This window comes from Pipistrellus hanaki (assembly GCF_964339955.1).
Source record: "Pipistrellus hanaki genome assembly, chromosome: 9".
NCBI classification, from domain to species: domain Eukaryota; kingdom Metazoa; phylum Chordata; class Mammalia; order Chiroptera; family Vespertilionidae; genus Pipistrellus; species Pipistrellus hanaki.
The window spans coordinates 41,892,772-41,906,929 of record NC_140511.1 but is presented as its reverse complement, the minus strand read 5'-3'; the positions used below and the strand labels follow the sequence as shown (position 1 = coordinate 41,906,929).

The 14,158-nt window shown below is 44.4% G+C and overlaps 1 protein-coding gene across 1 annotated transcript in view; it reads right to left on the bottom strand.

Annotated features, from left to right (window-relative positions):
* XRRA1 (X-ray radiation resistance associated 1) overlaps positions 1-14,158 on the bottom strand; it is a 47,925-nt gene that overhangs the window by 10,328 nt on the left and 23,439 nt on the right. The window contains exons 10-15 of the mRNA XM_084893451.1: positions 13,630-13,758; positions 12,703-12,920; positions 9,798-9,838; positions 8,102-8,227; positions 2,788-2,881; positions 1,878-1,993 (exon numbers count right to left, since the gene is read on the bottom strand). Coding sequence (XP_084749577.1) covers positions 1,878-1,993; positions 2,788-2,881; positions 8,102-8,227; positions 9,798-9,838; positions 12,703-12,920; positions 13,630-13,758 — 724 coding nt within the window. The remainder of the gene's footprint in view (positions 1-1,877; positions 1,994-2,787; positions 2,882-8,101; positions 8,228-9,797; positions 9,839-12,702; positions 12,921-13,629; positions 13,759-14,158) is intronic.

The window sequence follows — 14,158 nt, the reverse complement described above, 5'->3', positions numbered from 1 at the left end:
TTGTGAAATGGGAGAACAGCCCCTGCCCTGCCTATGCTGCAGAGTTCTTCCAAATGAGATGACCTACAAACTAAAAAGTGTGAAGACAATGTTTTAAAAACATTTCCTTTTTTAAAATATTTAAAACTTTAGTGTTTAGACTTGAAGCCTAAAGATCCAGGGTCTTTTTTCAGAACCCCTGCTACAGCGCCCGCCACACCCCGTACTGTCATTTGCTGCTGGCAGGAAACATTCCTGTCTCTCTCAGGTCTGTGCCGGAGTGCGGGGTGGGGCTGCGGGGAGAGACGCTCTTTGTCTAGGCCTCCGCCACTTCCCCAGCCCCTTCTCCAGGAAAGACCAGATAATGCAATTGGTCAGAGGCTGACAGTCCCTGGTGAGCTGGACTGGCCAAGGGCAGGCTGTTCTGTCTTCCATTTGTGTCTTGCATGTCAAGAGCTCACACAGCGTCTCGGTTACATGTGGGGTGGGTCTGGGCCTGCTCATTCCCCCAGCTCTGTCCATGCCAGGCCCTGAGGGAGCGCCGACAGACTTTGTCCATGTAACTGAGTGAGTAGAAGGCCCAGAGTCTGCTTGTACATCGGGCCGTCTCTGTGAGCACACTGGGACAGACAGGCAGCTCTAATCCAGCTAAGGCCTAGCCACATTCTCCAGGCTTGTCTGCTTTGGAGGTTAGATGGTGTTTGCCTAGTTTTACAAAGCACTGATTTGCTTCTCATTTGGTCGCTGGATTTGTGTTTATTCTCTATCAGTCAGAACCTTAGAGGTTCCTCTGGACCTGGACACTAAGTACATTGTATCACCTCTCTGAGCCTGCTTCCCTGTCTGTGGGAGGATTATGGGACAGCACACGTGAAGGTGCTCAGCAGAGTACTGGGCTCTGTACATGGGAGAGAGGATTATGGAGTTAGCATTCGACTCACTCTGATTCTGCCTGTCCCAGCTGCTGTTGGGGAAGGAGGTAGTAAGATCCTTAGATTAGGCAACAGATAAGGGGAAGATGATGCAAACCCCTTGAACTTCTTTTTCTAGTTTTAAATGCTACTCTGGTCCGATGAGGGCTCCAGACAAGAAAGAGCTTGGCTGAACGGAGGCAGGCTGTAGAGCGGTGGCAATGGTAAAACTGTACTTAACTTCTGGTACCAGCTTTCGGCTATAGGAAGATGCAAATTCAAGGATGGAGGAGCATTTCACAGAAATTTCTGAAATCCATCAGATGAAAGAGGGATTTAATTTACTTTATGGCATCCCAGAAGGCAAGTCTAAGACCAGTGGCTGGGAAAGTACAGAGGGAGCCGACTGCTCTCAGCATATGGAGATGCTTCTGAGCATTCAGGTAGGAGGTGTGTGTGCTGGGCCTGGCACAGCCTTCGTGATTGCCACAGGCAACTATAACTTGCATTGGTATGGGTTTGGGGGTTTATCGTGTATTTTCCTATCTGTTGCTTCATCCAGTCCCCTCCGCAGCTCTGAGAGGTTTTAGAGTTGAGAAGCTGAAGCTCAGAGAGTGAAACTCTTGCCCAAGTTCAGACAGCTATGGGAAGTGATGGGGCCAGGCTCATACCTGGGTCTTCTGATTCTCCCCACATCTTCACAGCTCCTTCTCTGGGCCTCAGTTTCTCTGTAAAATTGGGGGGCCAGATTCAATGACCTGCAAGGCTCCTCCTGAGTCTGCCTTTGGGTCTCTCTGTCTCTCATCCCTCTTGCGTTTATCTGTATTAATAGAGCAAGGGAAGGAGAAGACACTGCTGCTATTACAAACCTGCTGGAGGGATTCCGGGCATTGTGGGAGAGTGCAGCTCTGTCTCCAGGTCAGTCCACCTGCATTGACATAGGCTCCACTCCCTCTGGGGCAGGGGGCCCCACCTGGGAAGTCTTACCTTCCTTGAAGCCTTCCGAGGCATTAAAATATGATGTTTAGCTTTTGATGTCTTCCTTCGAATTAAGTGGATTCCCAGCCGCTCCTGGAGAAAGCTTTTTAGCAGAGGAGGGATCCCTGGGCCATGATGGGAAAATAAGACTACAGTTAGCTAACCTTTCCTGGGGCTTGCTATGTGCCAGGCACTGTTCAGATGGCAGTGTGTATATTAACTTATTTAAGTCTCACACCAACCCTACGAGGCATATACCCATATTAACTCCATTTGATAGGTGAGAAAACTGAGGCACAGAGAGGTTAAGGAATTTACCTAAGGCAACAAAGACAGTGTGGAGCAGGGATGAGAACTCCACTGTTGTCTCTCCAGTGCCCAGGATTCTAAAAGGCCTTCAGCTGCCTCAGTGTTGACAGGGCATTGCACGGCGGACACAGCATCCCCTGCATTCACTGTGCTCTGGGAGGGGACAGCCCAGCACCTGCACCGTCCTCGACAGGCAGCTGAAGTCACAACAGACCTGTTCCACAAAGCAGGGTGTTGCTTAAATAGCTCATGCCAGATCTAGGTAATACTGTATTCCATTCCCAACTATGCCTCTTTCATGATGTGTGGCCTTGGGCAGGTCACGAACCTCTCTGATTCTCAGTTTCCTCCACTGTGCCCAGGGACAGTAACGCCTGTCTAATGGGGTTACTGTCAGGGTGACACTGAATACCTGTCACCCTGACAGTATTCAGTGTCTGATGTTTTCTCTATCCCCCTGCCCACCCACAGTGTCTGATGTTTTCTCCATCCCCCTGCCCACCCATGATGGAGAGCAGAGCCCGGGGCTTGGCATCAATGAGGTGGGAATGAGGGTGCCCACTATGCTTCCTGGGCACCGGGTTGGAGGGAAGCCTTATATGCACCCTACCTCGTCTGTGGGCCACTAGAGGGTTGTTATGAAAGACGAGCTCATAGAGAGATGGGAAGAGAGCTACTGGCAGGATGGCATCTTCCTTCGCAATCTGTGAGGCATGCAGGAGAGAGCATCAGGTCAGCACCGTTCCTCACCTCTGCCAAGTGCCCCCGGGCCCACACTGCAGGGTTACAAGCTTGCTAGGATTGGGGTGTGGGTGGGGTGATGCTGCTGTGGATGGAACTCATGCTGAGCAGCCTCTATTACTGTAATTTCACCTGCTCACACCCAGAACACCTTGCCCCTTCTGTCCAAAATCCCATCATCACTGTTTTATGTTTGAAAGCTAAGAATTTTTCTCCCTTCTCCATACTGGTTATATAGCCTAGACCAGTGGTTGGCAAACTGTGGCTTGCGAGCCACATGCAGCTTTTTGGTCCCTTGAGTGTGGCTCTTCCACAAAATATCACAGTATGGGCAAATCTATTTTGAAGAAGTGGCATTAGAAGAAGTTTAAGTTTAAAAATTTGGCTCTCAAAAGAAATTTCAACCATTGTACTGTTGGTATTTGGCTAGTTGACTAATGAGTTTGCCGACCACTGGCCTAGACCAAGTATTGAGGATGTTGGTGACAAAATAATAACAAACACATATAGCACTTGTCTTGCAAGGAATCTGGGAGGTAGGCAGAGCATTGACTTTGACTTCAGTATACAATTCGTCTGACACTTCATCTTCCTCAAAGCAACCTCTACACACTCTCTCAATAGTAATCCTGATGGCCTTTTTCACTGTGGCCTGTTCTGGGTACTAATTTGTGGAGGGATTAGGGGACAGGAGGTCAGGGAACCACCTATCTAAGGGATAAGCCCATGGTAAGAGAGACCTCCTGGCTGTATGGGGCCCAGAGGCCGCTCCATCCCTGTGAGGCCAGCCTCTGAAGGGCAAAAAACACACAATTCTTGTTGAGCAGAGTGTCTGGAACATCTGGGGATAACCTTAGGGAGGCAACTATTACCAACAGAACAGTATCAGATCCATCAGTATCACAGGGCCCTGGAGTGGGGTCATGACCTTTCAGATGGCTGGATACACTGAAAGCTGTTAGGTCAGATTTGGGACCCAGAGAAGGTGCTAAGGTCTGAGGGTTGGAAGGAGGAGGGCACTTCAATTTGGCTTCCTCTGGAGCTTCATAGGGTAGCACTACATACCCAATGGACAACTAACCAGTCATTGTCTTTCATTTTTGTTCACTCAGTCAAATATTTACTGAATGCATACATGTGCCAAGCATTGGGCTGGGAATGAGTAAAAGAGAAAAAATAACTCCTGTCATCACGGGGCATGGCCTAGTGGGAAACAAGCATGGAAGAACCAGTAACATAAAAGAGAGTAGATTTATAATTCTGATTAGTGCCATAAAAGAGAAGCATATGAAGTACTAGGGTGATGTGACCTAGTGACTAGTGAGGGAGATAAGGTGATCCTGAGATCTGAAAGGTGGGTAGAAGGTCATTAGTGAATGCAGTGGGGGATAAAGTATGTGGCAGAGAAATCTCTGTTAACAAAAACCATTTCCTCTACTTTCTGAGCACACAGCTAGCCTGTGCATCTTCTTGCCTCCCAGGCAGCCATTCGTGGTCATATGACTCAGTTTTAGCCAATGCAATCTTGGTGGAAGTGGCAAATGCCATTTCCAGGTATAGACTGTTCAAAACCTCTTGCTTGTCCTCTACATCTCTCAACTACCTATCTACCAGAGGCCTAGGATCCAATAAAGTACTCTTATGGCCCTATGGGATGCCAGAGCCAGAGGGACCTGATCTCTGAGTGATCACCAGCCAACCAGTGGATTTTGTAAAAGCAATAAAGAAACTTTTATTGTGTTAAGTCATTAAGATTTTAAAAAGTTTGTTGCAGTAGCTGGTATTACTTACTCTGATTAATGCAGAAAGGAAGTGTTACGTGCAAAGAGAACAATGTGTAAAAGGCCTAACAGCAAGGAGGAAAAAAGCCTATTGGGGGGATTTAAAAAAAGTAGTGTGACTAAAGCAGAGAAAAAGGTTGCTTCTGCAAAATGAGGCCAATGATGGAAATATGAACTGATGCTATTTAAAGAATTTGGTCCTTGGGGAACCCATTAAATGATTTTTTAGAAATATGAGGAACTAAATTTGACAAGATTTGGTAATGGAGGAGATATGATAGGGAGGAGCAATGTAAAGGAGAGAGGAGTATAAGGATGACGACCAACCAGGTTTTAGCTTGAGTAATGGATGATGGAGCTATTCCCTAAGGTATGGAATAACAAAAGAACAACAGATTTGAAGGGAAAGATCATTAATGCACTTGGATACATGTACTTTGGAGGTACCTTTGAGACCTCCAAGTAGATATTCATGTAGGTAGTTTATACTCTGGTTGGAGTACAGAGGAATGGTCCATATGGGAGTTATAAATTTGTGAGTCAGTGGGCCAATGGGTATGTGAAGGCACCCCTAGGAGGATTATGACATGCATCCTCAGAGAGTACAGAGAGAAGAAAAGGAAGTAGGGATGGGCTTTGATCATCTAGATCCTAGACCATGGACGGCAAACCTTTTCAGTCAAGGGCCAAGCAATCAATGTTTTAGGATTTGCAGGTCATTACTATTTACCTTAGCTGTTGTAGCACAAAAGCAGCTATTGACAATTAATGAACAAATAAGTGTGTGACTCTTCCAACAAAACTGCACAGATGTACTCTAAAATTTGAACTTCATATAATTTTAATGTCATGAAGTGTTGTCCTTCTTTTGATTTTTCACAACCATTTAAAAATGTAAGAATCACTTTTAGTTGAAACTAATATAATATTGTATGTCAAGCTGTAATTATTTAAAGTAAAAAAAGTTGAAAGTGATTATTATATTTTTGACACAAAAATTACTAGACTTCTGAGATAATATTATGAGCGTAAGTTTCCATTTCAAGGCAAAATTGGTTTTAAAATTTGTAACTTCAGCATATTGAATATTAATTTCAACACAAGTAGCTCAGTATTCTTTGATCTGATCAAAACATCATTAATTCATCTAACAAACTTACTGAGTATCTATCATGTATCAGGTGCTATTCTAGATAATGGAGATATAGTTGTAAGTAAAACAATGTTTTAGATCTCAAAAAAAAAAAAAAAAAGAAACCCCATCCTACATTCTGGCAGTAGACAACTGGTAGCAAATATATGCATGTTAGGTGGTTACCGCCATAAAGGAAAACATCATTAAAGTCTCCAGTGAGAAAAACACACCTGAATAAATTATATCATAACTTTTCTTGAGTCTAACAGAGAGTTAAAGTCTCAGGGTGATCAAGTGGCCTGAAATCTAAAGTTAGATGGGCGACATGAAGGAGAGATGGGACATAAATACTGGTTTACTTGCAACAGAATACAAGTATCTCACAAGCATTTAAGAATAAATCAGCTAGAGCCGCATGCAGCCAGCACCTGTCCGAGGAGTGGCAGTCACATGAGCAGCCCACCCCCATCCGAGGAGCGGCAGCCCCCGCAAGCAGCCCACCCCTGACCAAGGAGCAGTAGCTGCGCAGAGTCCATTCCCATCTGAGGAGCAGCAGCTGTGCAAGCAGCCCATCCCGTCCTAGGAGTAGCAGCCACATGCAGCCTGCCCCCATCCAAGGAGCAGCAGCCTCATGAGCAGCCCACCCCTGTCCGAGGAGCAGCAGCTGCATAAGCAGCCTGCCCCCACCAGCCAGAGGAGTCACAACTGCTGTGAGCAGCACCCACCAGAGAAGCCACAGCCAACTTAGGAGCAGCCACTGCCATGACTGCCTGAGGAGCAGCCACCACCTAAGGAGCAGCTCCTGAACTACTTGACACCTAGATCCTTCAGTGAGAGCAAAAATAGGGAGACGAAGAAGCCCCCAAAGGAAAGAAAAGGAGGAATTGGCAGAAAAGTAGCTAAGTGAAACAGAGGTATGCAATATGTCAGAAAAGAATAAGGGTCATACAGTTCATAAACTGGATGAATTAAAAAAAAATCAACAACTTATGTAAGAATAAAGAAGAAATAAAGAGTGATATAAGCTGCAATTAAAAAAAAAACACCATAAAAAACACAATAGACTAGGAGAAGCGGAGGACCAAATTAGAAAATTAGATATTTATATTACAATTCATTAACAGTAGCAAAATTACAGTTATGGAGTAGCAACAAAAGTAATTTTATTGTTGGGGGTCACCACAACATAAGGAACTGTATTAAAGGGTCGCGGCATTAGGACGGTTGAGAACCACTGCTTAGACCAGTGTTTCCAAAACTTCTCTCATGATGAGAATCACCTGGTGGAGTTGTTAAACTACAGATTCCTGAATCCCAACTAAGAGGTGCTAAACTAGAATTTTGGGGAGCATATAGGTAAAATTGTATACTTAACTTAGTGCTCTGTACAATTTTACCTATATGCTCCCCAAAATTCTAGTTTAGCACCTCTTAGTTGGGATTCAGGAATCTGTAGTTTAACAACTCCACCAGGTGATTCTCATCATGAGAGAAGTTTGGGAAACACTGGCTTAGACGAATGTAAGCAGAATACCTTAAAAGTTGTCTGCATTTCAGACTTGCGTAGGGTTTACAGGAATTAAAACAGGGCATGGATATTGGTAAAATATATTAACATAAAACATGTTAAGAAAACACATGCTAAATCTGTTCCATGGACTTTATATCTGCTGCTTCTTAGGGCTAGAACATTTCTCTATACTCTACCCTTACTTTTCACCTCATTAAATTCATTGATTCATATCTCAATTTAAATACCACTCTCTCCAGAATCATTCCTAATCCCAAATTTTAGGTTAGACACCCTTCCCCATCTCTATCATATACTTCATAGCACTATCAATTTCTTTATAATACTAAACATGCTTATATTGTGAGATATATATATATCTCACTTATATAGAGAAGATATATATATATATATATATATATATATATATATATATATATATATATATATATATATATATATATCTTCTCTATATAAGTGACAAGCTCCATAAAGGCAGGACCCAATCTTTCTTCACACAGCTATATACCCAAGCCTAAAACAGAGCCTGATACATGACAGTTGCTAAATAAATATCTGTGACTGAATGGATAGACTCCTGCCTTGGCCTAAACTCCCTCCACATCCTCTACCTTGAGAATTCCTGGGCCCCAGACCTATAATGCAGGGAATTAGAGGGCTGGCCTTTAGGCCAGAGCAGCTGGCATCCCACCCCCCAATCTGTGCCTCTGAGGGAACAGGAGAAGCAAAAAGTCACCTTGTTGTAGGCCAGGCTAAGGCACCTCAGCTCTGGGAAGGGCGGGGCCAGCGTCTGGTTCCTGGCCTTCAGTAACTTCACGGGAAGAATCTCGAATATGGGAGGAAGCGCACATACCTTGGTTGTCTTAGAAGGAAAAAAAAAGTCCAAGTCAAAGTGCCTTCATGATAAAGAAGTTGAAAGTCACCGAGGGCCGACATGCCCTTCCTATGGGGTGTGGTGAAAAGAATAGCCATTGTAGAGAAGCTTGGACAGAAGATACATCTAAAGTCATAAAGGACAATGTCTCGAAGGGCCCAGAGTTCTGGTTCCAAGTTCTCTGAGATCACATGTGAGCGAATCCTCCAGCACCCAAAGTTCCAGTTTCAAGTTCTCTGAGGCCAAAGGCTAGTAGCACTGGTGTAGACATTGGAGGTTCTTTGTCCCTGCCTCCCACACTGCCCTACAGCACTTATCCTGAACTGGACCCTCCTTCTACACAATTGGGCTAAAATTTCTCCCGAGGACAATGGGAAGTTGCTTGCATTGTTAAGGGGACTTTTCCTAGGGGAGAGACGGAGAAGAGTGACCTCAACCTTGGACACCTGGCTGATGGATTAGCTCACGTCCTACAGTGGAGGCTCTTCATGGCAGGATGGAGCAACAGCTAAGTCCTGAATCTCTTCAGGCAGGCTGTGGGACCTGAACGTGGCCCAGTGTGCATCTGGGTAACTTGCAGGGTCTTGGCCTCTCAGCACAACCCAACTTGCCTGAGGGTCAACATGTTTGATCAAATAGAAATTGAAATAGCTGGATTAACCGTGCCTAACTCAGTTCACTCACTGGTTCCTGAGTTAGATGGAACCCATGGAAATTACAAGGTAGATATTGGGCTACTGACTGGGTTCAAATGAACAAGATTCTCTTCCAGGCTCCATTAGCTAATGTGTAGTTGTATTTCATATTGTAAAATAAATCAACACTTAGTGCATCAATCTTGGTGAGCTTGGGTAGTGAGTGTTTACCTAGACCAGGGGTCTTCAAACTACGGCCCGCGGGCCACATGCGGCCCGCAGAGGAGTCTGATCCGGCCCGCCAGGTTTTTTGGGCAGTGAGCACAGCCGAGGTGTTACAGTAGGGATTAGTAGTTCATATAGTCCGGCCCTCCAGCTCTCTGAGGGACCGTGATCTGGCCCCCACTTTAAAAAGTTTGAGGACCCCTGACCTAGACAGAAAAACCATTATTCTGGTCTAACAAAAATAAAGTGTCTAAGCCAGTGGCATCAAGGATTAGACCCTGGATTGTGTAACTGGCAAGGACCACTGGCTTTGGGGGACTCTCATTAGGAGCTAATGAAATCCATCTGGTGGCAGCTTTACTTCAATGCCAGCTTGATCACTTGAGGCAGAAACCTCCACTTAGTGAGTAGCTTCTGAGCCTAGAAAATGCAGCCCATGCACTTTGTGTGATCTAGGACCTGCCTGCCTAGTCCATCACTATATCTCTACAGGCCAGCACAGCGCAAGGCATGTGATAGCTAATTGGGAAATATTTGTTCAACGAATCAGTTTCTTCAATGTCATATTATAAATGTCTCTCCTTAACTCCAAATGTGATATGTATAAATGCCTCTCCAAATGGCTCCAATAACTCATTTTTGTTTATTAAAATTAATGTTCTAACTCAAGGACACAATATAAAATAAATAGTGCTTACCTCTGGGGTTGAGAATCCAGGGTAAGGTGAGAACACAACCTCTGAAACAAGAGCGAAATAGAACAAAGGTTGATGAGAGCATGAAGTGACTCCAGAGAGGCCAGAGTCTGGGCCAGCCACCCATGGTGCACAGCAGACTGCGTCCCAGAGGGGTCCTCGCTGGTGGTTAGCGCCAACGCTAAATGGGAGGAGGAGCTGGCTGTGACATGTGCCAGGTAATAAGCTCTTTGCACTTAAAATAAAATCCAAACTCCTTGGCAAGGCTTTTGAGGTCCTGCCTGACCTGCCCCTGCCTACTTTTCCAATCTTTTCTCATGCTACCCTGGACCCCTCACTAGACCTTCTTTTTGACTTTGTAACATACAAGCTCTTTCTAGCCTCAAAACTACTGGGCAGTTAGTATTGATCAGAAGGCAAAACAATGTGTCTTAGAAGAGAGAAATGTGGATAAAAGATATAATGTCAGAGGATTTAAAAATATTATTTGTTATATTGGTAGAAATGGAATGTGTTAAGATAGTGAATTCAGGAGAAAGGCTAAGCATAACCAGCAGCACTGTAGTAAGGGAGAGGCTGCAAGTGATGTCATTTTGGGGACCATCAGAAGGAGATGAGCCAATAAACAGTTGAGTTCAACCTAATAAATCAGAGCATTGACCGGGACTACATCCTGTGCAGGCACCACTCACCTTTGCTCCAGCTAACGAGACCCTTTTCACATATTAATGATATACTGTAAAAGGTTACATGAAATAACATAAACAATGATAGGGTGGAATACCACATGGCATAAATAACTTCTCCTGTGACTCAGGCTGGAAAGGAGTCTGGGAAAGGTTTGTATAAGGAACAAGGTAGGAATTAGCAGGAGGAAGGGCTGTGATCACAGGTGTGGGTGCTGAGGAGCAATCCTCTGGGGAGGCAGAGAGCGCCCCGCCCCCCCCCCCCCCCCAATCTAGAAAATGAGCTGCAGCATACTGGTACTGCCTGAATGCAGGTCCTGCCGTTCTCTGCAATCTCAGAAGTAGCCCAGACATTGTACACTGCATCCTCAGGTTCTGATTGGGAATTGTTCACCAAAAAGATGGACAATTAAGAATCTCCTTGTATTATAGGAAAATTAACACTACAAAAAGTCATTAAATACGAAAAATAGAAGAAGAACTACGGTATCATCTGAAAGAAAAACCACAAGAGAGTTTTATTAACAAGGAGAAAAACTTTAAAATAGAATAATTGTATCCTCTGAGAAATTTGAAAGACTATTTCATTCCTAAAACAAAAGCAGGAAAGAGAAGTTATTAACAATTCTGTGAATTTAAAATAGGGTAATCAAATAAAAGACTTAATAAATGTGCTGGATAAATGAGCAGACGCAATTGAAGAGCTAATTCATAAAATGAAAGACTAAGCTGACTCTCAGGATGCAGTGCAAAAATGCAAAGAAATATAAAGAATAACGGAAAAGAGGACTAGAAGGTAGATCCAGCTTTAAGCAAATTGTGGAATTTCAGATAGAGATGACAGAGAGAATGGGAAGAGAAATTTCTCCAAGGTGAAGAAAACCACATGTCTTTGATTGAAAGCACCTTTAAGTACCTCACAGGATAAACAAAAAGAGGGGTACATGTGGATGCACCTTAGTAAAGTTTCCAAAGGATAAGAGGAATATGTTAAATTCCGGAGAGCAAAAATAGAATCCTATAGAGCAGTGTTTCCCAACCTTCTCTCATGATGAGAATCACCTGGTGGAGTTGTTAAAACACAGATTCCTGAATCCCACCTAAGAAGTGCTAAACTAGAATTTTGGGGAACATATAGGTAAAATTGTATACTTAACTAGTGCTCTAAGACAGATTTTATATACAGAGCACTAAGTTAGGTATGCAATTTTACCTATATGTTCTCAAAAATTCTAGTTTAGCACTTCTTAGTTGGGATTCAGGAATCTGTGTTTTAACAACTCCACCAGGTGATTCTCATCATGAGAGAAGGTTGGGAAACACTGCTATAGAGAGATGAGAATCAGACCGGCATCATTGGCAACAATGGATCTAGAGGGCCCTGGAGTAATATCATCCAAGTTTGAAGGGAAAATTATTGTAAGATAGCAATCTCTATTCAACCAAACCAGCATTCAAATATAAAGGTGATTTTGAATATTCAGAAACTCGGGAAAGTCTACTACTTGTAAACCCTCTTTGAAAGAATAACTTAAACAGCAAAATGAAAAGCAGCGCACAAAAGCAAACTGTCTTTGTTGCCACCTGGCTTTGCTGGCAGTGGGGTGGCCATCTTGAGACCTCAACAGGAACCAACCTACAGAGACAAGCAAGCTGGCCGAGGACAGCCGAAAAGATATTGGAAAGAACCTGAGTCCTTTGAGGACATCAGTGCCCCCAGAGTTAACCATCCCGAAAAGCCTACCTCTGAGTCTCTTGTTGAGATTGTTTTTTAACCAACTTTTGATTAGGTTTTAGAAGCACCTTAACTGAGAATTAGTTAGAAAGTCACTGAAATAATTCATGTGAGACCTCCACCTCCCCAGGCCCAATAGCTGAAGTGCAGCAGCTCCCCAGGAGCCACCGACTTTCAGAATAAACTCTCAGAAGCTTACGCTCCCACCAAAACAGGTTTGGCTCAGTGGATAGAGCGTCAGCCTGCGGACTGAAAGGTCCCGGGTTCAATTCCGGTCAAGGGCATGTACATTGGTTGTGGGCACATCCCCAGTAGGGGGTGTGCAAGAGGCAGCTGATTGATGATTCTCTCTCATCGACGTTTCTAGCTCTCTGTCCCTCTCTCTTCCTCTCAGTTAAAAAAAAAAACCTCAATAATATATATATATATAAAAGAAGCTTACACTCCCCATGGGGCTAGAGTCTCTGGAACAAGGGGCATCACTCACCTGTCCGGTCATCATCCTTTTTCATGGGCAGTATGGTATAATCCTGATGTTCATCTGAGGCCTCGAAGACCCATGATTTGGGCTGCAGACTGGATGGGAGCCCTCTCCGAGGACTCCCTCTGTCTCCAACCCAATCCCCCGACCCGGTGCGGAGCTGAACCTGCTGTAGGTACGGGATCCGGAAAATCTTGTTTTGGTCCAGGCTTAACTTCTTCAGTCTTCAATTAAGGAAAGTGAATACAGAATCTCGGCAATATTATACCTCAGGGACACATACCAAGCAACTTTAGGGAAGAATATGGACACAGTCTTGGACACTTACTCCTCTTGTGTGACCTTGAGCCAGAAGCTTAGCCTCTCTGGGCCTCAATATCCCTACCTCTAAAATGGGAATAATATTTATTAACCTTTCAAGGTTCTTGTGAAGATTAAATGAGGTAATGTAAATGGCTTACTGAACCAAGTTGTGTTCAGTAAACGGTAGCTGAATCCAAAGTAAAATTTCCAGGGATCTAAAGCTTAACCATTTAAGAGCCAGCATTTTCATTATTTCAACCAAAAAAGCATTAACTTTATCTTTCTGATTCTGATTCTTTTTTTTTTTTTTTCTTTTTTTTCTTTTTTTTTCCCTTCTGTCTCCTCTCTCTGGGTCAGGATCCTGTCTCTGGTAATATCTCCCCTTTCCTCCCCTTTCTCTTTGTGGCTTCTAATCTAGTCACATGATCAGAAGTGCCTTTACTGATACCCTACTTTTATGGCTGAGTTAAAGCTCAAAGGGGAGAAATGACTTACCCATGGCCACATAGCAGAGAAAAGTGGTGGGGTTGAAATGGAAACCCAGGCCTTTTAGCTTCCAGAGTGGCATTCAGGGTGTGAGCTAGGCTGGGGGTTAGAGAGGGCCCTGCAGAGAGAGGCTTGTGGCATTACCTCCTGAGCCCGGCCAGGCTGGCAAAGCAATTGGGGCTGGAGAGTTTGTTGTCATCCAGCATCAGTGTCTCCAGTGCTGGGAACCTCAGGATGTACCTCTTGCCTGACAGCGATGTTCCAGATGTCTCACTGTGAGTGCAAAGCTCTTGGTTAATGAGCAAGGACGGGACAAACACCACCATCCCCAGGAAGAAATGGGGGTTAAGAAATCAATCAAGAGGTCTAACCAACTTGGAAACTTCTCTAGTGGCCCAGAGAGGTCCCTCAGAGAAGGACCAGGACATGTTGTTCCCTCCCCCAACCTCACTCATGCATAGTCTTCTGTATGGAGAAAGGTTCCATCCATGCACTGACAGGCTCTGTGAGACTGGGTTGGGGCAGGATGGGGGTAGGGGGAACACTTGTAGTTCTCATGGAAAATACCAGAGTGAATGAAGCATGACCGAGTTGGGGAAAGCATTCTGCAGAGAGAACAGTGCACATTTGGGAGTCAGGACAGACACTAGGGTATGCTGTCTCACCATGAGAG